Below are 22,815 nucleotides of genomic sequence, written 5' to 3' on the forward strand. Positions count from 1 at the left end.
AAGTGTGTCACGATAACAAATTTCTTGGGTCAATATATATCTATTGGTTGATAAGTCAGTATATAATCTAGTGATGCACGATAATACATTATTCAACCGATATCGATAACCGATAATTTCCTGCCCCTTCCACCCGATAACCGATAATGTCACGCCGATAATTCTATTCAAATATGTATGTAAAATTTTAAAGTATACAAAGATCAAATGTTACTGTGCAAAAATGTAATTTAGTGCTATTTTTTTCCACATCAAATGTGAACAAGTAGTAAATTCCAATAACTAAACAATGTCAATGACGTGTAATGGTAAGCTTTTGGCAACAATTACTGAGAGAAGAAACACCCAAGTTGCACAAAAATGCCTTTAAAAGTAAGCCATTCCTAACATACATATATCACATTACTACACTGCAAAACAACCTCCTTAAAACTAGCAGAATTGGACAAAACTGTTGATTGCGCACATTTGGAGGCTAAATCAAGTATATAATTATCGGATTGCATTATCGGTTGAATTTCGTTTTATCTGAATTATCTGTGTGACGTCATAATTGCCATTATCAGCCGATAATTATCGGTGACCGATATTATCGTGCATCTCTAATATAATCCATATATAAAATGGCCGACATTAGTTTTTACTATCCTAGTTTTTGCTATATCGGAAAATACGTAATGTATAAAATGGGGAAAGATTTCAGATCGTCAAGTTAATGCCTCATTCGAGTCGGAAATACACAAAAAAATCGGATTCATGCATTAAGACCTGTAGTATGAATGTAGCCAAATTAACAGTTAAAAACAGTAAATAAAATACTCAAGTCCCCATTCTGTATTAGTAGCTTTAAACTACACTCAATTAATTTAATGTTGTGAATCAACCGTTAAAGTTAAAATTGTTCCAGTTATTCCATGATTTCCCTTCCGTCTAACGGTTTCATCATTTAAAGATAGATTTAAGTAAAGATTTTGCTGATTTAGGACTATTTTAGATAAAAAGTTAATTAGGTTCGCTACAACTGAGCCTTCCAGTGAAGTCTACTGCTTTAAGATGGCAGCTGTTTACCAACGCCGGCAAATCTGTCATTTCGCATCTAGTTCTCGATACATGTTCTAACGCTGTCTTCGTCTGTCATTTCGCATCTAGTTCTACATATATGTGACATCTACCGTAGCGATACATGGCTATATGTTTGTAGCGACTAGCAACTGGGAGTTGTTTGTAGTGGCTGTCAGCCGCAGTCAGGTATTGCTGTTTTTTTATCTAGTGGCATGAGTTGAACATGATATTTACCGTAATTCCCCAAATATAAGGCGCACCCGTGTATAATGCGCACCCCAAATTTACTTGTAAAATCTAGGGAAAATTATTGTACTCGTGTATAACGCGTACCCTAATTTTAGCACCAATAAATAGAAGAATACAAGAAAACAGAGCTCGTGTACAGATACAGAAATGTCATTTTACTGAATGGTGAAACACAGCACAAGCATAGCATATTTGCAGTTCAAAATATTACCATAAACTGACAATATTTACTGTAATAATATGATTTGACAACTTCTCCAACTTACCAGAAACTAGGAGAAAACAAAACAGATGTGACTTTTCTTTTAAAGGCTGCTGTATAACTTGTTCGTTTCATCATGATGAATAAATGTTTCTTCCATGGATTGATACGGTAAAATGAAAGTGAGAACGTAAGTCGGAAATCCGAGAGAGCTCATTGCTGTCGACACGACAGTAACAATAGGAACTATTGTTATTTGGGTTTGAGTTTCCCGAGGGACAGATATAGTTGACGGACACACAAAGGAAGTCTGTGTTGTTACGTTTGTTATGGTCCGAGTTGCGGAGCTGCAATAAACGTTGACTCAAATGAGTGCAAGAAACTAAATTCTGTGCTTTATGAAGAGTGAAAAAAGCAGAATTTAACATAGACGAAATCATTCGGCCAATCAGAGTGAAGTATTACCGAAACAAAATGGTGACGTCACGTACCGTAATGGTTGGCAACGGATCGCCGCATACGTTTCTTCAACACAATGTGGCCGTGTTGATTAAAAAAAAACAAAAAAATCGGTTTATATAATATATATAATATATATATATATTTCTGTCTCCATCCATGCGCACCATGATTTTACAAGTTGATTTTGGGGAAAAAAAGTACGCGTTATATTCGGGGAAATTACGGTACTCTCGGTCCGTTTCTCATTGCGTCCCGAAGACTGCGCTAGCTGTGTTTTAGTTACGCTTTTCCTAGTATAATTCAATAATCGGAATTTGGATGTTTGTTAATCATTCATACTGCCGTTATTGACATGCAATGGTAAGTTTTAATAACTTTATCCTGAAAACATACTCAACACTATTGATTGCACAGGTCATCGATGATTTTCATGTGTGCAATGTTGTTTTTTATCGGCATGCTATAATGGTGCCATCGACTCGCGCTAGCTTAGCCACTCCGGAGCCCTGAAACTAACAAATAACTTGCACGGAAATTTGTTGAAATCAACTCCACCAACTAACCAAACCTCTGCTAGCTCAAATATTAAGCCTAATGTCAAGAATCCTGAACGTCCGCTTTAAAGGGAAGATAAATTCCTCTGTTGAATCTTGTAAGGGCCAGAATACTTTGAATCAAATGATAATTTTTATGTATTAAAACTGAGCCGTATCAGAGGGAGCAAAGACCCGCGGTTCGCCGACCCCTGGACGGGAGTGAGATCATTTTTCGACAATCTGAACAAGCCGAGTCACATGAAAGTGGATATTTTCAAATCCGATGTGAATTAAAATCCCATGTGGACCATTGTTGTAACGTGTCTTATTATTATTTTTGTACACATGTGCGACACTTTCCTGGTTGCTATAGAAAATGATGGTCTGAACAGTTACACAAAAAGATTGGATATGACAAAAAAAATTGATTTGAACATAGCCCTCTAAAGACGAACTCTGGTGCTCACAGCTGGACAGTGAGCGCACGCATCTCCTGGACTAGAGGCAGTCTCGGCGTACACAGTAGCGGAACAACAGTTAGTAGGATCTATCTGGTGATTGTTTCAGCATAAACAGCGGTAAATTCTGGAACGAACTGAGTGATAGCTACGCGCGGGTATTTGGAGTTCCAGACGGACACTACTATTTCTCGTGGTTGCTGTCCAAAAAATGCTAATCCCTTTTTTCCGGCTCTGTTACATCTAGGTTTAACTGTAATTAAAAGCTAAATATTCCTAACATACAATTTCAGCCTTCGCGTAAGTATTTTTCTTATTTTTTTGAACAAAACTAGCACTCTGTGAAAGTGCAAGCATTTGCAGCGATCAAGAGGAATATAATGGTGTTTTGGAAATCCCCCATTTCCTTCCTCCAGGAGTACTCTGGCTTTTGCAAAAGATTACATAACCTTACTATAATCCAAGCAAATGGGATTAATCGGATAAACGGTGCCGCAGGACCTGTAATTCAATCCTAGGAGTTGTGTGGGCGAGGAGACTCTCTGTGGCCCAGTCCGTTTATCGGGAAATGAAACTAATGAATGAAACTTAAATATAGTGAGGTTTTGTTTATACCTTATGAAAACCTTTAATTTATTAGCTAAAAAGTGTGTGTGTGTGTTTTTAATCATTTCTTTCAAAAATAACTAATAGAACAAAAAAATTTGCCATTTTATTTTGGCCCAAAAGCTAGGTAGAGAGCTTTCGGTTTTGAAAACGCAGACTGGAGCTTTTGACTTTCAATTCATGCGAAATGAAACCTAATGGTCCTGTGATTGGAGGCTGCATATCTGCACTTTACACAGAGAGGAGAAAAAAAGAGAAGGGATTAGTCATTACATCGGAGCTTTGCCCAGCTCACATATTTGACTATTTAAAGCAAACAAGCATCATCATCCAGCTCAGTGTGTCGACGTGATTTTGACCCTTAGAAATAACCCGTTTTTGGTTTTATATTTTACTAATCATCCATTTAGATCAACTTTCAGATGTATACTGCCCATCACTGATGATAATAACAATACCAAATGTTAATCTGTGTTTACAGAGCACCTCTTCATAGTTTTTGGCTTTGACGTGATAGTGCTCTGGTGTAAATTAGCGCTTGAAAATGATGGCTCTTTGCTTAACCTTTCTCCACATCTTAAGTGGAGAAACTGACAGTGTGATCATAACCACAGAACAGGAAATGTAACTTGCTGTGACATTGAAACAAGTCTGGTAGCTTAGATCAATGAACGTTAGAGAGGTAAAAAGCAAAGTCACATTATTTGTATCATTCCAGACAGAACTCACTGACTTTCTATGGGCATAAAAGAGAAAAAAACTTTTGGGGTCTCAGTATTGATCCGAAAAGACTGTGTGAGCTGACAAAAAAAACAATTTTAGTCTGACTATTTCCAATGGCTTGGGAAAAAAAATGCATCGAATTTCCATTTCGGCCGGACAGCTGGCGACATGAATTTATAGTTGCATTGGGAAAATGAAAGGTTCTCTTCAGCCATGTAGAATTCCAAACCATTTCCTCATTCACATGCTAGCTAGAGCATTCCTTTAGAATGTCAAATAAAGATTTGAGGAATAAAAGTTATTTTTTTAGACAGTAGGCTCTTTGTGATTCTGTCCTGAACTGGACAATGGACATGTTTGCCGCCCTTTGTTTTATGGGCTATTTAACAAGGTTTGGTGGAGTATGTTGATGATATTTTCAAATAAGACTAACAAATACATTTAGTACATACAGTACAGGCCAAATGCTTGGGCACACCTTATTCAATGCAACACAAATGGAAGGTCACAACCCCATTAATAAAGCAATGAATTCCACTAATCAACCCTTAAAAGGCAATCCTGTGTCAAGAACCATTTTAGGTGGTTCCCTCTTGAAGCTCATCAAGAGAATGGCAACAGCAAAAAAGTAATGAGAGCAAAGATTGGCTAATTTAAAGATACTAGAATATTATACATGTTTTTAGTGATTTAGTACATAAGTCCACACGTGTTAATTCATAGTTTTATTAACCTCAATGAGAATTTACCATGAAAATAGTAATGAAAATAAAGAAAGCGCACAAATGAGAATGTGTGTCCAAACTTTTGACCTGTACTGTAGGTTAATTTTATTGAGAACTGATGAGCCGACATCAATATACAAATCAATAATATATGCGGAAAAAGTAAGAACTTTTGCTTTTCAAATGTGATAATCATTTCCAATATTACTAGATTGATTCAAGAGCAAATGAACAATTGCCACCAATCAAACATTAGGGGTGGAACCTCAGGGTACTTCATTATACAATTTGCGATGCAGGGCTCCCGGTATCACGATACTAGGATTATCAATACATTTGTCAGAAAATCGATTGCTGATAAAACTATTAAAACAAAAAAAAGATTTTTCTCTAGACAACTTCATCACACTTCACATTCACCACCACTCGGAGTGGTGGTCACCATACGTCAAATAAAATTATCGATACTTGTCGGAAGCATATCAATAACCTATTGGGTTGCAAAATATTGTGATATACTGTCAAATCGAGGTATTGTCTCTTATCAATAAGTATGTGACAAAATATCGAAATAGTGATATATCGTGTTACTTTATATCCCAAATGGTTATCGATATGCTTCTGCCAAGAATCGATATATCGTTTTAAAAAGGTTTTAACTGTTTAAAAAAAAAAGAAAAGAAAAAAAAAAAGGGACCAATAAGTTGCTTCCATTATCTTCCACAAGAATAGTGTCTCTGGCCACTCAATGTCTGCCATTGACTGCGCTAGACGCCCAATCCACTTAAGACTGGAAGGGGCGAGTCACTTGCTCTTCAGTTGAGTCACCGCCTATTCATTTGGGGAAATTTCCGGTTCACTTCCTGTTCTGTAACCCCATATCAACAGGAAGTGATCCATAAATGCCCCCAAAATTAACAAAGTGGCTGAAAATCAACAGCAAATAACCTGAAATGGCCCAAAACTAAACTCATTAGTTGCCATTGACCACCATAGATGTCCAATCCGTTTGAAGTTCGTTCATTCAACGCCACCCTCCCAGTTCAAATGAATTGAACTTCTACTAGTGATAAACTCATTTCAATTCACAGCGGAAGTATGAAAAGAGCTTTTTTTTTTTTTCAGTTTACCCCACGATTCGATTCGATTACGATTCAGGGTGCTACGATTCGATTATTGAACGATGATCACGGTATTGACGATCACAGTTATCACGATTATCGATGCATCGTACGTTACTAATTAATAAAGTAGCCAAACAAATTTATGTCCATTGTATATTTAAAATATCCAAATAATTCAAGAGGAACGGTTGAAACATGTCCATACAACAGAAAGTGCAAAAACATTAACCCTTTTAAAGGTAGTACTTATTTCTCTCAACAATATAATAAAATTTACACAGGTGAAATGAATTCCACATTTTCTGGAAACATAGTGTCTTTAGAAATAAGACTTCTTTTAAAGCAGAAAAGTGAAGTAATTTCATAACATGCCAAATAAGGTCACAATTAAAGTAATTAAACATTGTCCAACAAATAAAGCATGAAAAAATAATTTATATTTTGTATATTTGACAAAATAATCGCGTTTCCGAAGTTCGAGCCTGAAAGGGGACGAACCCGGAAGTGATACGTCACACCGAGAACAGCGATGGCAGTGCTCCATACATACGACCGCCATACAAAGCCCTTCAAACAATGATTCAAACAGCGATATAAGCGATAGATTGAGCGCAAGGGAGGAGATCCAAGTTTTTGAAGAGTTGGAGGAAGTAGAGGAGGTTGGAATTTTATGTTGGACCTAACATGTAGCCAGACGCTAATCAGGATGCAAACAATGTGCCTAGACTACCTGACATGGAATGGAGACAAGATTACAAGATTGGTAAGATATAGGCTGTTATTATTTTCATGATTTGAAGATGCAGGCCTTTGCACATAATTTTATGTTTTTGTCTATCTGATGACATTGTTTAAAAAAATAATAACCAGACTTCGTGTTTATTTTGGCAGATCCAGCAGCTCTCATGCATATAAAATAATAATATAAAAACGTTGGGGGGAAAGAAGGAGATGAGTCGTTGATGGCTTTCTCCACTTTATTGTGGCAACAATTAGAAAACAAAATAATAGCGGACTGCCTTCACATTCGACCGCGAAGTTTTGCTTCTCGCTCATCTCCGCCTCGCCTCGTACTACCAGCTACCTTAGCCATTTATATTATTCAAAAACATGGTTGGCCAACCTTACTTCACATTTCTGCTTTAACCAATATACTTTGTTTTCACAGATTTCTGTACTATTTCGCATGTTTGTAGTATTACCACTGTACATAATCATGGTTATACACGTTCTGCATATGGAGTAACTTTTGTACACCAACAAACAACGCACAAATGGACATGGAAATACACGTTAGCGAAAATCTGTTAGTGTTAACTGTTAACATCTCAAAAACAACAATAAAGGCTAAACTGTACAAGAGGGTTGCTCACCTTGTGCTCACCTCTCATAGACCCACACGGGTCTTAGCAACACACTCAGGACATTTTTCAATTGACATGGCTTGAAACTACTGCTGGACAACTGAAAGACAAGGAGCAACGAACTATCTCTCTTCCCCTCTCGGTCTAGAAAATAAGTTGTGCACAGAAGCGTGACCGCCGGTTGTCTGCCTGTCTTATACACAAATTTATTTTCCAGGCTTTTGAAAAGGAGTAAATCTCTCGCTCAGGAACCAGCAGCATACATCATTCCATGCGTGCGTCCGTTAAAGGTGTCTGGGCGGCAGAAGTGTCTTGATTTTCGTTCCGCTACAAGCGGCTGTCATAAAGTTATTAGGGAAAAATGGTTTTTGAACATTTATGAATCGTAATCGAATCGTCACATGTCAAATTGCGATGCATCTCATAATCCATTTTTTGGCACTCCCTTAACATGTATAGTAAAATATTGTAGAATTATTTCCTCACCCATGTATCGATAATTATTATATTTCCATTTTGTGAGATGATCTTTATCGCGAGCCTTGGATCGCAAATCGTATCGCATCATGAGGAGCCCAGCGGTTTCCACTGTGACTTTACAAACATGGATTTTAGAAATACTGTATTTTTCGGTTTTAAAGCTTAGTTAAAATATTTTTTTTAATCTCAACAATTGACGGAACGCTTTACAATCCACTATGCCTTATGTATGATTTATGGTTGTGCTTAATGACCTTGAACTGAGAAAGTCCACGGCCCACTCATATTGTCAATGGCTCCGGTGTGTTTTTGGAGCAGTAATTGACTGCATGTTTTTCCCCCCTGCCATACCTCCGTTTTCCCAGATATAAGCGGTCAGAGAAAGAGGTCGACGCGCGGGCAGGGTAACCCGCTCTCAAGGACGTGTGCCCTCGGCACTGCGGCCACATGACACCGCCAGTGGTCCACAGCTGAGAGTCCTCTTTTCGGTCGTTGTTTGGTTGCTAAATAAGAGCCAGGCCTGCAACCGTGTGTCCTCCTTTGTCATTTGTGCACATTCCGCCTTTGTTTTCAGTAATTATTAACTTCCACAATATGAGTAAAGGTCGGTCCACATGAGCGTTTGTGGCGTTTTCTGTAGCATCAGATTCATACCTCGTTTTAGCTCAGTCAGCGTCTCAAGGTTGAAGAATTTTTTTTTTTTTTTTTTTTTTTATGCTTTAATTGCAATGGTTTATTGTTGTCCAGGTTGCATGAAGAGATCAGAGACTTCTACGCCTACATCTCGCCTCGGCCAGAGGAGGAGACGATGAGGCTGGAGGTGGTGGACAGAATTAAGGGCGTCATTCACAACCTTTGGCCAAGCGCAGAGGTAAAGTGATTCTACAGTCTCTTCTGTGACACTCTTTTGTTGCCTGAATTTTTGTCAGCACAATTAAATTGAACGTAACAGACGGCAGAGAAACGCACACCTACGATTTATCGGGGCGAGGCTCTCAATGTTCTTTGGAGGTCTGCCATAGACCAGCTCTTTTTCTTAGGTTGGCAGCATGGCGTTGGCTCCATTGTAGTGCTTCACCAGAATAGTAGAGGCATTTTTGGACCTAATGAGCATCCTTTGTGAGCAGTGATTATCCGGCAGTGTCACAGGACCTTGTCTCTAAAGGACGACTTGAGGTAGAATGAGATAATGTGCTTTGTGTGGACAGGAGCCTTTTCAGCGCCAATCAAGCTCCACCACATGTCATCACTGCGTCTCTGAAATCAAATTTAGCCCAAAAAGGACATAGTCGCACCCTAGAAAAATAAATGGAGTTTTTATCAGTACCCCCCCCCCCCCCCATACAAACCGTTTTACAGTCACACCCCCTCCCAAATTCCGACAGAGTTGGCGCATCCTGAACTCACCCACAAACTGTTGGTTAACTCCTTCACTGCCTATGTCAGAAATAGACATCAGATCCAGTTTTGTCAGGGATAGCTGACATTGAACTCGGCCTGTCGCGATAACAAATTTTAGTGTGCGATAATTTATCTCATAAATTATTGCGATATACGATATTATTGCACCCCCACCCCCAATTAAAAAAAAAAAAAAAATTTACAATAACACAGTGAGAATACAGTATATATTAATAGATCAATTACACCCACTTAAATGTGATAAATGTTTATTCTTAAATTCAAAAATACTTTTTAAGAAATCACAACTAAAAACAATACAGCATGCCTCTTAAGTAAAAGACAACAATATTACTACCGCACAGAAACACAGAATAAATAAAATGTCTTTTTCAGAAATAAAAATAAAATTTCACTTAATAAACATTTAGGCAAATTAAAACTTTTCCCCTCATAGCTTCTGCTATGGTGTTCCATGTGTAACATTCTGATTCGGTGTTTTCCGAGGCACCCTGAAGCGCACGCAACGTTTTTGTTTTGTCCATGTGACGCGGCACAGCCTGCCAACAGCCAAAGGTTGAGGAAGTGTTGTCAACGCCGTGTGTTAATAAAAAACAAAGTTGTCAACACTTCGGGTGTTTGATATCATTGCCAGAGAAACACACATAATAGGACACCATGCAGCCTCCTTTTTAATGTTGTCTTTATAATGATGATCTGCTGCATCATAAATCACTTTGTGACTTTCCACCTCCATGATGGAGCGTTCTTCGTCCATGTTTGCTCGTTAAACTGTGAATAAGCAACTGGGCTCTTGACTCCAGGCCCGGCTCCGCCTATTTTGACGGATGCGTCTCCGGCAAATATAAAAAATAGCCTACCAGACATGTCCAAAGTCCGGCCCGGGGGCCAAATGCGGCCCGTGGTCAAATTTCATCCGTCCTCCAGCCTCTGTCATAAAATGAATAACGTCTGGCCTGCACATGGACTTCATAAATTGGTCAGCAGTACTGCTACAAGCATATGAAATAGCTTACACACTAAATGCTGCTCCTCATTTACCCACTAAAAGGCAGCAGCACTCTAAGCAACATTAACCCCGTGTGACCCTTGACCCGTGTGACATCAACAGAAAAAAAGAAAGTTGACTGTGACGGCCGACGTTTCAAGGATAGGTTGAAATTGGACTATTTCTTCACTAAAATACACAACAACTGTGTCTGCCTCATTTGCAAAGAGACAGTCGCTGTTTTTAAATAGTTTTATGTGAGGCGATATTACCAAACAAGACACGCTGTCATGTACGACAAGATTACAGGGAAGATACGCGGCGAGAAATTGAAGCAACTTGATGCTAGTTTAATTTCACAGCAGCAGTATTTCGCAAGAGCCTTAGAGTCGAAAGAGACCGCCACAAAGGCTAATTGCAAGATTGTTGAAATTATGAATTAATAAAAAATAATAAAGCAAATGTGACACACAGAATGGCTTGCTAAAATTTGCTTAAATATATTGTTCTACGTAAAGGATGTAAGCCAAGGTCGCCCCCCCCCACATTTTTACCACACCAAATCTGGCCCCCTTTGCAAAAAGTTTGGCCACCCCTGGCGTAAACCATCCGGCGGGCTCCGGCACGCCGGAGATGGTCTGCAGTCGATCCGGAGCACTGACGCGGCCAGTATACATTGAACAATAGGATATAATGGGAACAGATTGGCTCCGGTGCAATTTTTTGCCGGACCTGGAACGAAGATGCATTTTGCGTAGTTGGTAACAAGGAAGCCGAACTTTTGACAGCACGACAGCTGCACGCACGTGCACGCGAGGCGATAAATCGCAGTGGAAAACTGAACGCCTTCATTTTTTGGGGGGATCGTGCGATAAATGGAATTATTGCATATTGCGACAGGCTTACATTGAACCATAATGATTCAGTGCCATTGACGGAGATAGACGTTCAATCTGTTTTGACTGGGAGCGCTGGCAGTGATCGTTTGAGGTTCTTTGTGCAGCTTCACAGTTTAACCAGTCAATCACTGTTATTCAACTGATCAATGGATTGGACGTCTGTAACTGTCAATGGCAGCAAAGAGTCCATTCATAAAATATTAATAAAGCCATTAGAACAGTCAGAAAGTTGTTGAAGTGATTCCTGAGTTTGATTGTTTTCAATGTTAAAATCTCCAAGGTACTGTGTGGTCAATGTTAAAATAGTCCATTTTTAGAATTAAGATTAAATTTAGATTTTTACAAACACATATAATTCAATCAACATGTCCTGGTCAGCTGCTTGCACATGCAAGATGGTCTAAATCTGATGAAAATCAGAACATAATTGTTTTCCACACTCTTTCCAGCGATGAGCGCAAAGAGTATTCACATTAAATCTAGTCAGCTGCATATTAATGTAGTAACTACAGTTCCTTGAAAAATGACATTGTAGGAACTTTCAATGCAAATTGTTTTGCAAACCTGTAAAATGGCATCCAAGGTTATGAAAAATAATGTGCAAAAAATCATCAACTGTCATCGCTAAAGACCCATTGTTGTAATGAATGTACTTACCATTTAAAAACTGTTTATTTACTCGTCTCTGTGTTATTATGTTACATTAATCTTAAATATTTAAGTGGGGAAATTATACAAACATTAAATAGAATACTCACTTCTGGAGTTGTAGTCTTCATTCACAACTGCCGTAGTGCAATCGGCATAGTACGTGCGTACGTGCACACAGACACTACATTTTTATAGTACGGGTTTAAGAAAAGGCTTAAGTCTATTTACGTTAAGCAAGCACTGTGTGTTGCTCAATGGGAGGTTTAAAAGGTGTAAGGTTGGACGAGATCATTGGCTTAAAGCATTATTTTTGGCTTTATTGTCACTTCTGGTTTATACATGCTCAAGCAAATAGTCAGAGGGACATGTTATACTTTGAAAATTTCAAGTTCGCACCACACCTAAAGGGACACTGAAGGTTTCATTTTCTAGCTGTCCTGTCCTTGCCACCAAATAATAGTGCATAATCGATTAGTAATCTGTATTGCTTTCTTTCTGCATTGTTTGCATACTTGCTTGTATCGTTATGAATGTGGTCTAATTATGGCTTTTCTCTGCAGGTACAGGTGTTTGGAAGCTTCAGCACAGGCCTTTATTTGCCAACAAGGTGAGTCAGTAACACATTGAATATTTATTAAGTGTATGGATTTATATTTTTCAATATTATGCTTCAACACTGACTCATCACCACATCCCAACATCACATTTTCGTCTTTTCTCACTATTGGTGTCCTTTGTTCTAGTTGCAGACATATCGCAAAAGAAGGCAAATAATAAGCAACACAGTTGTTCAGTTAGTGTTTTTTTTTATCATCATTTTCATCATCTTTGATGTCAGCCACATTGTAGTTTTGGTATCTTTCCTTGGGTTGACACAATCAACTAAGCGATACCTAATCGATTCATGTTCCTCCCAGAAAACTTGCAAAGCCTGGTGGACGCAAACCGGCGGCCCACAATGTTTGTTGAAAAAGAAAAAACAAACAAAAAATATGAACATTTAGTTGGCAGGAATTTAGAAATGATGACTGGTACGTGTTATTCTTTTAAATTAAAAAACTTTTTTTTTTTTTTTAATTTAATGAAGTTTATTCACATTTACTTTCGTGGGCCACACAAAATGATGTGACGGGTCGGATCTAGACCCTGGGCTGTGAATTTGACACTTGTGAGTTAAAACAATCAATTTACTTGCTGAGCTGATGTCTTGCGAGATTTTATATGACATAATAAGGAAAACTTTTTTTCACCAAAAGTCTAATGATTTGAGTGTATTGTCATGTGCTTTCCACAGTGACATTGACTTGGTGGTATTCGGGAAGTGGGAAACGCTCCCGCTGTGGACACTGGAAGAGGCTCTCCGAAAGAGGAACGTGGCTGACAAGAACTCCATCAAAGTTTTGGACAAAGCTACGGTGGTTTTTTTTTTAGGATTCCCCTAGGATATAATAAAACCCTGCACAATAAGAATCACTAAAATAAAACCCTGAGGTTGAAACCAACTGTCTTAATGTGTCTCCAGGTGCCCATCATTAAACTGACAGATTCCTTCACGGAAGTCAAGGTGGACATCAGCTTCAATGTGAAGAGTGGCATCAAAGCGGCATACCTTATTAAGGAATTTAAAGAGGTACAATTGCTTTACGATACCACCCTTTAAAAGTCTGGGTGTGAATGTTAATATACGTGCTGTGCAGAAATACCCTGTGCTGCCTTACCTGGTTCTGGTGCTGAAGCAGTTCCTCCTGCAGAGGGACCTCAACGAGGTTTTCACAGGTGGAATAGGGTCATATAGCCTCTTCCTCATGGCTGTCAGCTTCCTGCAGGTAAGTTAACGCTGCGTGATGTTTACGAGATTTTTCTGAAACTCTTCGCTTTTGTTGCCTCGTTTGATAGCTTTTAGCCACATATTATGCAGAACGGACTTGGCTGTAGGCTCCTCTTCAGGCTCAGCAGGTATTCTTTTCCCCGTAAAAAAGCTGTCCAAATTTGTCGCCGCACACAGCTAACAGCAGCTAAACGTGAATGTTTACATTGACTGATGCTGGGCGGCGATAGGTTTGCAAACACCCCAGTAATGGCAGCCAACCACTTGAGGGCGATGTACATTAATCTGTACTCAGATTAGTCAAAAGCACAGGTGCCAAACTGGTTCCAGAAAGGGCCGAGTGGGTGCAGGTTTGCTTTCCAACCAATGAAGAGGACACTTTTTCACCAATCAGATCTTTTACATGTGTAATCAGTTAAACTTTGTCAGGTGCTGCTTGTTTCAGCAGGAAGTTCATTGGTTAAACTTTCTGCGCGGTATCGGTTGGAACAAAATCCAACACCCACTCGGCCCTTTCTGGAATCGGTTTGACACCTGTGGTCAAAAGGTACAGGCCAGATTGTGGTCGTTAACAAATTATTTATTAATTCTCTGCGGCCCGGTAGAAAATGCGCCACTGACAGGTACCGGTTGATTGGGAATCCCTGATTGTGAGAGTGTTGTTAACTCGTTTTATCACGTTAATATTCTGAACTTGAATAACTGACTTCAATGAATTTGCATGATAAAAAATTATGTGGGCCATTAATAGTTGTTGACTGCTATTTTAGTGATGATAGATGTCCAATCCATTTGAACTATCCAAATAAATTGGACGTTTACTATTGACAAACTAATTAAAATTCATAGCAGGATGAAAAAACCACCACCGCTAAAGACAAATTTTCTTAAACCGAAGTCAGATTTACTTAATAAGTTCAATTCATAGCTTTAACTAAAATTCAAAAGGTCAGAAAAGTATTTATTTTTCAGACTGTAAGTCGCACTAGCTAAAAACATGCTCAATGAAGAGGGAAAAAAACAAATCGCACTGTAGTATAAATAGCATTTTGGGATGATTTCATTAGAGACCAAGGGAAAAAAAAATTTTACAAAATAGTAATAACAATAAAATAGAGAACAACATGCAATCAATAGGTGTTTGTCATAAGTCATTATAAGTCGCAGGCCCAGACACACAATGAAAAAATGTGTGACGTATTGTCCGGAAAATACTTGAAATAAAATCAACCTTTTCCACCTGCCGATCAGCTAAAAATGACGTGATTGGCCCTTATTTCCGATCATGCGATCGGAATCGGGATATCCCATGTGCTAATCCACAGAGACCACTATTGACAAACCTTGACTTTGTTCTTCTTCTTTTCTCTCCACTAGCTTCACTACAGGGAGGATGTGTGCAGCCCCAACATCAACTTCGGTGTGTTGCTCATAGAGTTCTTTGAGCTCTACGGCCGCCATTTTAACTACCTGAAAACGGGCATCCGGATAAAAGACGGTGGCTGCTATGTGGCCAAAGACGAAGTTCAGAAGAACATGATGGACGGCTACAGGCCCTCCATGCTCTACATCGAGGACCCGTTGCAGCCAGGTGGGAATTTAAGATTTTTACCTGTCTATTGCTGTCAACGTACAAAACCCCGATTATTAAACTGTGTCCTGCAGACAATGACGTCGGCCGCAGCTCTTACGGCGCTATGCAGGTGAAGCAGGCGTTTGACTATGCCTACGTGGTGCTCAGTCATGCCGTGTCACCTATCGCCAAATACTACCCCAATAATGACACAGAGAGGTAAGCACATCTCACAGTTGTCAAAAAGGGAGTCTTGTTTGTATTTTAATAGTTACTTTTGAAATCACTGCATGGGCATCCTCACATACTGGCCATCACTTAAAGGTTCATTGTGGACTCTTATGTAATCTTACCGCTTGCATTTCTTAATAACGGGACTAGAAATGCTTATCATTCCATTGTGCAAGGTTGCTGCTGGCATTGTGCTGTGTAAACACTGTTGTTCCTTCCTCGCAGCATACTCGGCCGAATCATCCGCGTGACTCAGGAGGTGGACGAGTACAGGGAGTGGATCCGAAAGAACTGGGGAAGCATGTCCCAGAAGGACTCGCCACTCAATAGTATGTAACCCGAAAACCAATCCGCCCTAGACATGGACCGATATTAGTTTATCACGGTATGATAACCAGGGGTGTATGGAAAAACAGGGGTGTCCAACTCATTTTTGTCACTGACCACATTGTAGTTATGATTTCTTTCGGAGGGCCACAATGTCTGCCAACTAGGGGGGGTGGGGGGTAAGTAATCGACTAATCCTTCACTAAACGATTATCAAATGAATCGACTGGTTAGAGACAGTTGACTTAAAATCCTTGTGAGCCCCTTAATAGCAAATTAAAAGCAAGTTTACATTTTCATTTTTTAAACAAAAAGGGGAAAAACGTTAAACACTGTATTCTCACTTTTAATTCATTTTAAAAAAGTTTGGTTTTTAAAAGAAAAATCTGTAAATATTAAAAAAAATGTTGCTTTTTTTTCCGGTCGTTCTGGATTTTACGTTGACGACTTATTTTGAGAAAGGTATTGAATTGTAATAATTAAAATAATGTAAGGGATACTTTGTACACTCAGGGAAAAACTGTACATAATAAATGTTAAAACACAATTTTGCATCACAGGTGACCCATTTTTAGAACATGAACATAAGTTGGTTAACTTATGTGCTGGCGCCATGTTGATGATCAAAAAAAAATTTACAATAACAAACGTAAATATTAACAGTTCAATCTTGAAAGTGTGGATAATCAATTCGTTGTTTAGGCTTGCAAGTGACTAAGGGGCAGTTTACATGGCGACTCTGCTCTGTGACACCAAGATGCAATGACTGTGTTGCCGGATGGCCTCGCCTTTATATGGTGTCGGCGAAAATAAAGGCGAAGACGCAAACCATTGAATCCGGGCTCCAAAGTGGACGGATCCGATTGCAGGGGCTTGAGGGGGCTTGCTCTGCATCCATATCAATGTGGAAAACTCCCACGCCGATACCGTCAGCACTCGCACACGTCACATTGGGCGTGCGCAGCGGTAGCATTAAACATTAAAAACAGCAAATATGGCGGAACGTCAGCTTGAATTAACCGTTTTTATAATATTTTTTATTTAAATTTGTTGAATGTTTCCATTTTTGTGCCTTTTGGAGCAAAAGAAAAATGCCATTGCTTGGAGTGGGCGGGTATGTTGTCTTCCAGGCTGAGGAGGTTGTTGGGGTCAAAGTGCATCACTGGCTGTCGCCTTGTAAATCTGCACTGCCCCCTAAGGCCTGGCATGAATACTCATCGTTTTCACATGGAATTGCGACATTGTTCGAATGGAGACGGAACCATATAAATGCAAATTTGAATTTTTTCGTATTCTGAGAGAGTCATCATGTAAACGGACCCTAAATATACAACCAAAGAAAAAACTAAATAATAAATGTTAAAACACAATTTCGCATCACAGGTGACCTGTTTTTAGAACATGAACATAAGTGGGTTAACTTATGTGCTGCCGCCATGTTGGTAAACAAACAAACAAACAAAAAAATCACACTGACAAACGTGTATATCAACAATTAAATTTTGAAAGTGTGGATAATCAATTCGTTTTTCAGGCTTACAAGTGACTAAGGGGCAGTTTACATGGCGACTCTGCGACACCAAGACGCAATGACTGTGTTGTGTATATGGTGTTGGCAAAAAAGGAAGGCGAAGACGCAAACCATTGAATCGGAGCTCCAAAGTGGAAGGATCCGATTATACAATCAGTAAATGCGCTGCTCGTTTACTTCAGAGATACCGGCACGTCGCTTGTTAAGGCCTCATTTTCACAATGTTTTTTGTTGGAACATGGCAAGTTCCCACTTACTGTTACTGATGTTCAAACTTTTTCCAAGTTGAAATCCTGTCTCATTTTGACACCTTTGGTGATTATTTCAGGAAATGATGTGACGCTGTTCGAGTCCCAGCAGCTGGACCAATGCAATAACAACGTTCCAGAGGAGGACGACGAGGATGACGACGATGTGGTGGTGATCCTGCCGACGAGGAGCAAAACCCTGTCGTCCAATTCGTCGTCGCCGTCCGCTTCCCTACACTCGTCGCCGTCCTCGTCCCCTCTTTCGCCCTCCACCACGTCCTCCTGCTCCAGCGACGGGGTCGGTCCTTTGTTCGAAACCTCAATATCTCGTTCTTCTTCGCAATGCTCGATTTCTCATTGTCATGCTGCGTTTGTCCAGGACTCTGACGGCACGCCTTGTAAAACGGCCAAGCAGCAGTCGGGTCGAGCCACCAGCGCCCACAGAGAAAAGTCCACGGCGGTGAGCAATCACCGGACGCAGAACCGAACGACCAGCACTCCAACTGGAGGCAACAAGGGGGGAAAGGTGTGCTGTGTTTTCCTAATTAAAGGGACATACAACACCTAGTATAAATAAGATTGAAAGATGGTTGCTTAAATTATTTAAGTATGCAAATGGCTGTTTTTATTTTAACCTCTGAAAATAGAGAAAAACTTTTAACCCTTTGATGCCTGAAATAAAATTAAAGTAGTAACGCGTTACATTTACTCCTTCATATTTACTTGAGTAACTTTTTGAAAAAAATGTACTTCTAAGATTAGTTTTACTAAGTCATACATTTTACTTGAATAGATTTGTGAGGAAGAAACGCTGTTCTTACTCCATTAGTCGTTAGATTTTCCTTTTTATTTGCCAGAGATTAACCAGTTTCGCCGATGAGACGTCGCGACAATAATCACATGACTCCATGATACCGATCAAACTCAAGCTTGCTGTTCTGTGATCACATCGGCCTGTTCAATCACGTGGCATTTTTAAAGCACCGTAAAAAATGAAGTATTTGACACAGAGCGCCGCCGTCAGCATGACTCAAAAGTGCAGATTTGATCATCTCTCTCCAAGTTTTAATTGGCACCAAATGACCATAGAAAACTACAAATATGATAATTTTGGTTTCATAATAAGTAATGTTTTCTCCACCAGAGGGCACTCAAGCTCTTTGGACAAAAAATGCATAATTTCTGTAGATGTTTTTCTCTCGCTGGAATTCATTGTTTCTAAAAATAAAAATAAAAATAAATAAATAAAAAATTTATTGGCTTGATGTGGTTATATAACATGTTGTAGTACAGTATAGTAATAACAGTTCATATAGAGAACTCTGCTGAGGAAAAAAATACCATTGTCAAAAAAACAAAAAAACATCTTAAGCAGTTGCTCATAAAGTTTTTTACTCATTACTTGAGTATTCTTTTCACAAAATACTTTTTTACTTGTAGTTGAGTACATTTTGTGGATGACTACTTTTACTTGAGTAACATTATTTTGAAGTAAAGCTAATATTGAGTAAAATTTTTGGCTACACTAGTACCACCTCTGTACGTCGTACAACAAAAAACAAAACATTAGGACATAAATAAGTACATGAAAAGTTATATAAGTGTGTGTGTGTGTGTGTGTGTGTGTAGGGAGAGAATTTGAAAAATGGAAAGAAAAAAAAAATATATATATATATATATATAAATAATTTAAATATATATATATTTTAAACTACAACTACTAAACTACCTTAAGCTGCCATTGATGGCGTTAGTTGTAATATAGAAAATACAGTAATTATGAATAATATACAGTATATAATTGTAATTGGTAATATACCGGTACATTTTTAATTACTAAAAACAGTCACTTGCTCAATAAAAGGTTAAATGTCGTAAGTGTCTCTCCTTTTCTATAGCTTTCTACTGTAGTGACCACTGTCTCTGAAAGGGTTAACAAAAATCATAAAAATAGAGAAAACTATAGAATAGATTAAAATATATTTGAAAAATTAAAATACATATATATTTATAAAATTGGACACCTACTCATAGGAAATGTATTTCAATATACTACAGAAGCATGAAAAAAGCTTTAAGTTGTTTTTTTTCCATAATTGAAACACATATGATTAACACAAAACTTCCCCCGGTTACCTTTCAGGCTCGCTCCCAGCATAAAAACGGCCAGCAGAGCTCCCCCCGCTCCTCTGGAAACAGCAAAAATCACCCGAGTAGCCGACCGCACCACCAGGGTAACGGCAAGAAGAGGAAAAACGTGCGAGAGACTGCACCGGAGGAGCTTTGCAGATAAGGAAGTACCCTTGTTCTTGCCCTCTAAATGACTCAAGAGGAGGAAAAAGAATAGAAACTCGCAGTTTTTCATCTGCAAGCCAGCACCACTAGCGCCTCCTGATGTACAGGAGAGGAATATTCCCTTTTGGAGCAATACGCCACGGACATGCGTTGGTGGGGGGGAAAAAGTTTCTATAAAAAGGAAAAAAAAATAGTGGAAACGGATACAAATGTACAAAAAAAGTTGTTTTTTTAAACAATTGACAGCATTGATGTGTAACTTATGCATGATTCTTTTTGATGGTTTTTTGTTATGCCTAAAACAGTCATAGGAAAGTTTCTAGGAAAAATACACTAAAAAGACAAAAATAAGCAATTGTTTCATAGGATTATCTTTTTACAAAGGACAAAAAAACACCCGCATCTTTTTTTTTTTCACGCGGGTGTCTCGTTGCCATGCCGACATGACCAATCATCATCAGCATCCTACTTTTTACTGTCTGTTTGTCGCACGTGTCTGTATACGACAGGGTTTCCCCAACTTTTTCCGCACAAATTTGCTAAGAAAGCGATATATTGCTGTACATACACAAATAAACTCGGCATAAAAAAACATGGACTATCAATAAAGCGGTGCCGTTGAATCCCCCCGACTTTAGTTTTGGAAACCCTGCCTTATATGGTGGAGTTTACGTTGAATTTCCATGATTTTATCGAGATATCAACATTTCAAAAGTGTCGAGAATAAGGCAACAAAATCAAGTGTATTTGGCAAATGTATTTATTTTTTTATGAATGATATGAACATAATATATGGATAAATACAGTATATACAATATTTGCCCTTTGAAGAGGTATATGTTTTGACGCGTTGTGGGGGAGGTTTAATCAGGTATAATGACAACAGTTTTTTTTCTCCATAATAATTGGCAGTTGTGTGACCAAGTAGACGATTGTCAGAGACCATTTTAGAAGTCAGTCATATGAGGATTTTTTTTTCTTTGGTTGTATAATGTGGCTGGTCTATTTAAATGGGTAAAAAGGGAGATTTTTTTTTTTGTGTATGTGTGTGTGATTCAAAGTAGATTTTCTAAACACAGCACACATTAATTTATTACAACAACGTTTGCCCTGAAAACGAGTTTGGATGATTATTGAAATAACTAAAAATAGTCATAAAAACGAAAAGTTCCAAACATGAGAAACTTCCAAATTAAGTTGTCCTCCATCGTTGCAATACATGTTAAGTTCTCCAGGTGGCGTTCGTACCTCACTGTGAAATTTCAACACTTGGCTTGATTACTGCATTTAGATTTTCAATTTAACAGAATTTGTTCATTATTGTTAATAATTGGCAATTGTATAGTTATTTTAGCAGTGAATTTCAGCCAGCAAATACTGTATGAATTTTCCTTTCAAGTAAGAATAAATCTTGGCAGCCATTTTCAATGCAATACTAGGTTTAAATGCAGTATCTAAGCACTTGTGTTATATAAGGATATTGATAACATGATAACCACAATAGTAGTACAGGACTATGTTGGGGGGTGGCAGGTGTCAAGGAAAGTTTAAGAGTTGGCTGTTTAATATGTGAATGTCCCGCCGAGAACACAAACCTTCCTGGGCGTCAAGGAAGCTTCTCAACTGTATTGACTGTTTCGTCTTTGCTGCTTTTCACCAATTTCATGCAATAAAAAACAAAAACAAACAACAACAAACAATATTGTCAGCAATGTGTGCTTTTCTTTTTAAATTTTTGTATTTGCATGCATGTTATGTTTATTACATTTTATATATTTTCATATGCGTATTGTTATTTTTCATAATGTTTTGTATTATATATAACATACAAAATTGTATAAAAAATATTTGTGAAATATTTTATGAATTTAACTAGATTTTATATTTTAAAAATATAACCTTTGAAAATATATTCATAAGAATGTTTGATATACTGCTGCTATTAAAGTGTCATGTATAGAGGTGCAACACTTAATCGATTATTCGATTCCTAAATCGGCAACTATTTTGATAAACGTTTAATCGTTTAGGACCTTCAATTTAAACTTGTCTAAATTCTTGAAAGTATACCATATATATATATATAAGTTCTCGGTTGTAAATAATATCAGATTTTTTTCATTATATTTTGTTAAGTCAAAGTAGGACAAAATCTGCTTTTACTTTGGAAAACAACAATTCACATTTTTACCGATTGTCGGACATCTTACTCTCTAAACTAGCTTCTTAATAAGGCTCCAACAGTTAAACGATTAAGAAATTAGTTGCCAATTTATTTCATAATCAATACATTTGAAGGAAATAGTCATCCATTTTGTCTTCATTGCTACTTACTACATGCCGAAAAAAACTTAAAGGTAAATTGAGAAGGTAATTGAAAGAAGTGACATTTATCCGATTAATCCTTTAATTAACCGTCTGATAAATCGATTAATGCAATCATTGTTAGTTGCAGCCCTAGTCATGTGCAGCATATCAATGCAATACGTACAAACATAGGTTTTGGTGTCCTGTAATTCACATTTTAAAGTGTTTCCTACGCATCATTTTAAATTAAGGGTACGGTAAATAAAGTTTAAGATATATTTTTTCATTTAAAGATCAATAATGAAAAGAACGATTGAAAAAAAAAATGCCCCGAAAATTAATTATCCTTCATAATTTGAAACTTTGCACATCAAAACTCTATAAAATGCGAATTATACTACAATTTATTCATATTTAAAGTATTTTGTAGACAACATTGTATGATCAAATATTGTTATCACGGTTAATAGTTTTGGGGAAAATTGCATTTAAAAAAATCATTCAAATTAAAAATGAAACAAAAC

The 22,815-nt window shown here is 38.0% G+C and overlaps 1 protein-coding gene across 2 annotated transcripts in view; it reads left to right on the forward strand.

Moving 5' to 3' along the window:
- The window catches only part of tent4b (terminal nucleotidyltransferase 4B), a 36,605-nt gene extending 14,907 nt beyond the window's left edge, over window positions 1–21,698 (forward strand). Inside the window, exons 2-12 of one of the 2 annotated variants that reach the window (XM_057831017.1) lie at window positions 8,739–8,862; window positions 12,512–12,558; window positions 13,246–13,366; window positions 13,474–13,581; window positions 13,649–13,777; window positions 15,157–15,370; window positions 15,445–15,571; window positions 15,809–15,912; window positions 17,770–17,987; window positions 18,069–18,215; window positions 19,833–21,698. In XM_057831017.1, the coding sequence (XP_057687000.1) occupies window positions 8,739–8,862; window positions 12,512–12,558; window positions 13,246–13,366; window positions 13,474–13,581; window positions 13,649–13,777; window positions 15,157–15,370; window positions 15,445–15,571; window positions 15,809–15,912; window positions 17,770–17,987; window positions 18,069–18,215; window positions 19,833–19,982 (1,489 nt within the window). In that variant the 3' untranslated portion in view covers window positions 19,983–21,698. The remainder of the gene's footprint in view (window positions 1–8,738; window positions 8,863–12,511; window positions 12,559–13,245; window positions 13,367–13,473; window positions 13,582–13,648; window positions 13,778–15,156; window positions 15,371–15,444; window positions 15,572–15,808; window positions 15,913–17,769; window positions 17,988–18,068; window positions 18,216–19,832) is intronic. The other variant, XM_057831024.1, reaches the window with a different exon arrangement.
- The last annotated feature ends 1,117 nt before the right edge of the window (window positions 21,699–22,815 follow it).

Source organism: Corythoichthys intestinalis, chromosome 1, assembly GCF_030265065.1.
Source record: "Corythoichthys intestinalis isolate RoL2023-P3 chromosome 1, ASM3026506v1, whole genome shotgun sequence".
In the NCBI taxonomy this organism is placed as follows: domain Eukaryota; kingdom Metazoa; phylum Chordata; class Actinopteri; order Syngnathiformes; family Syngnathidae; genus Corythoichthys; species Corythoichthys intestinalis.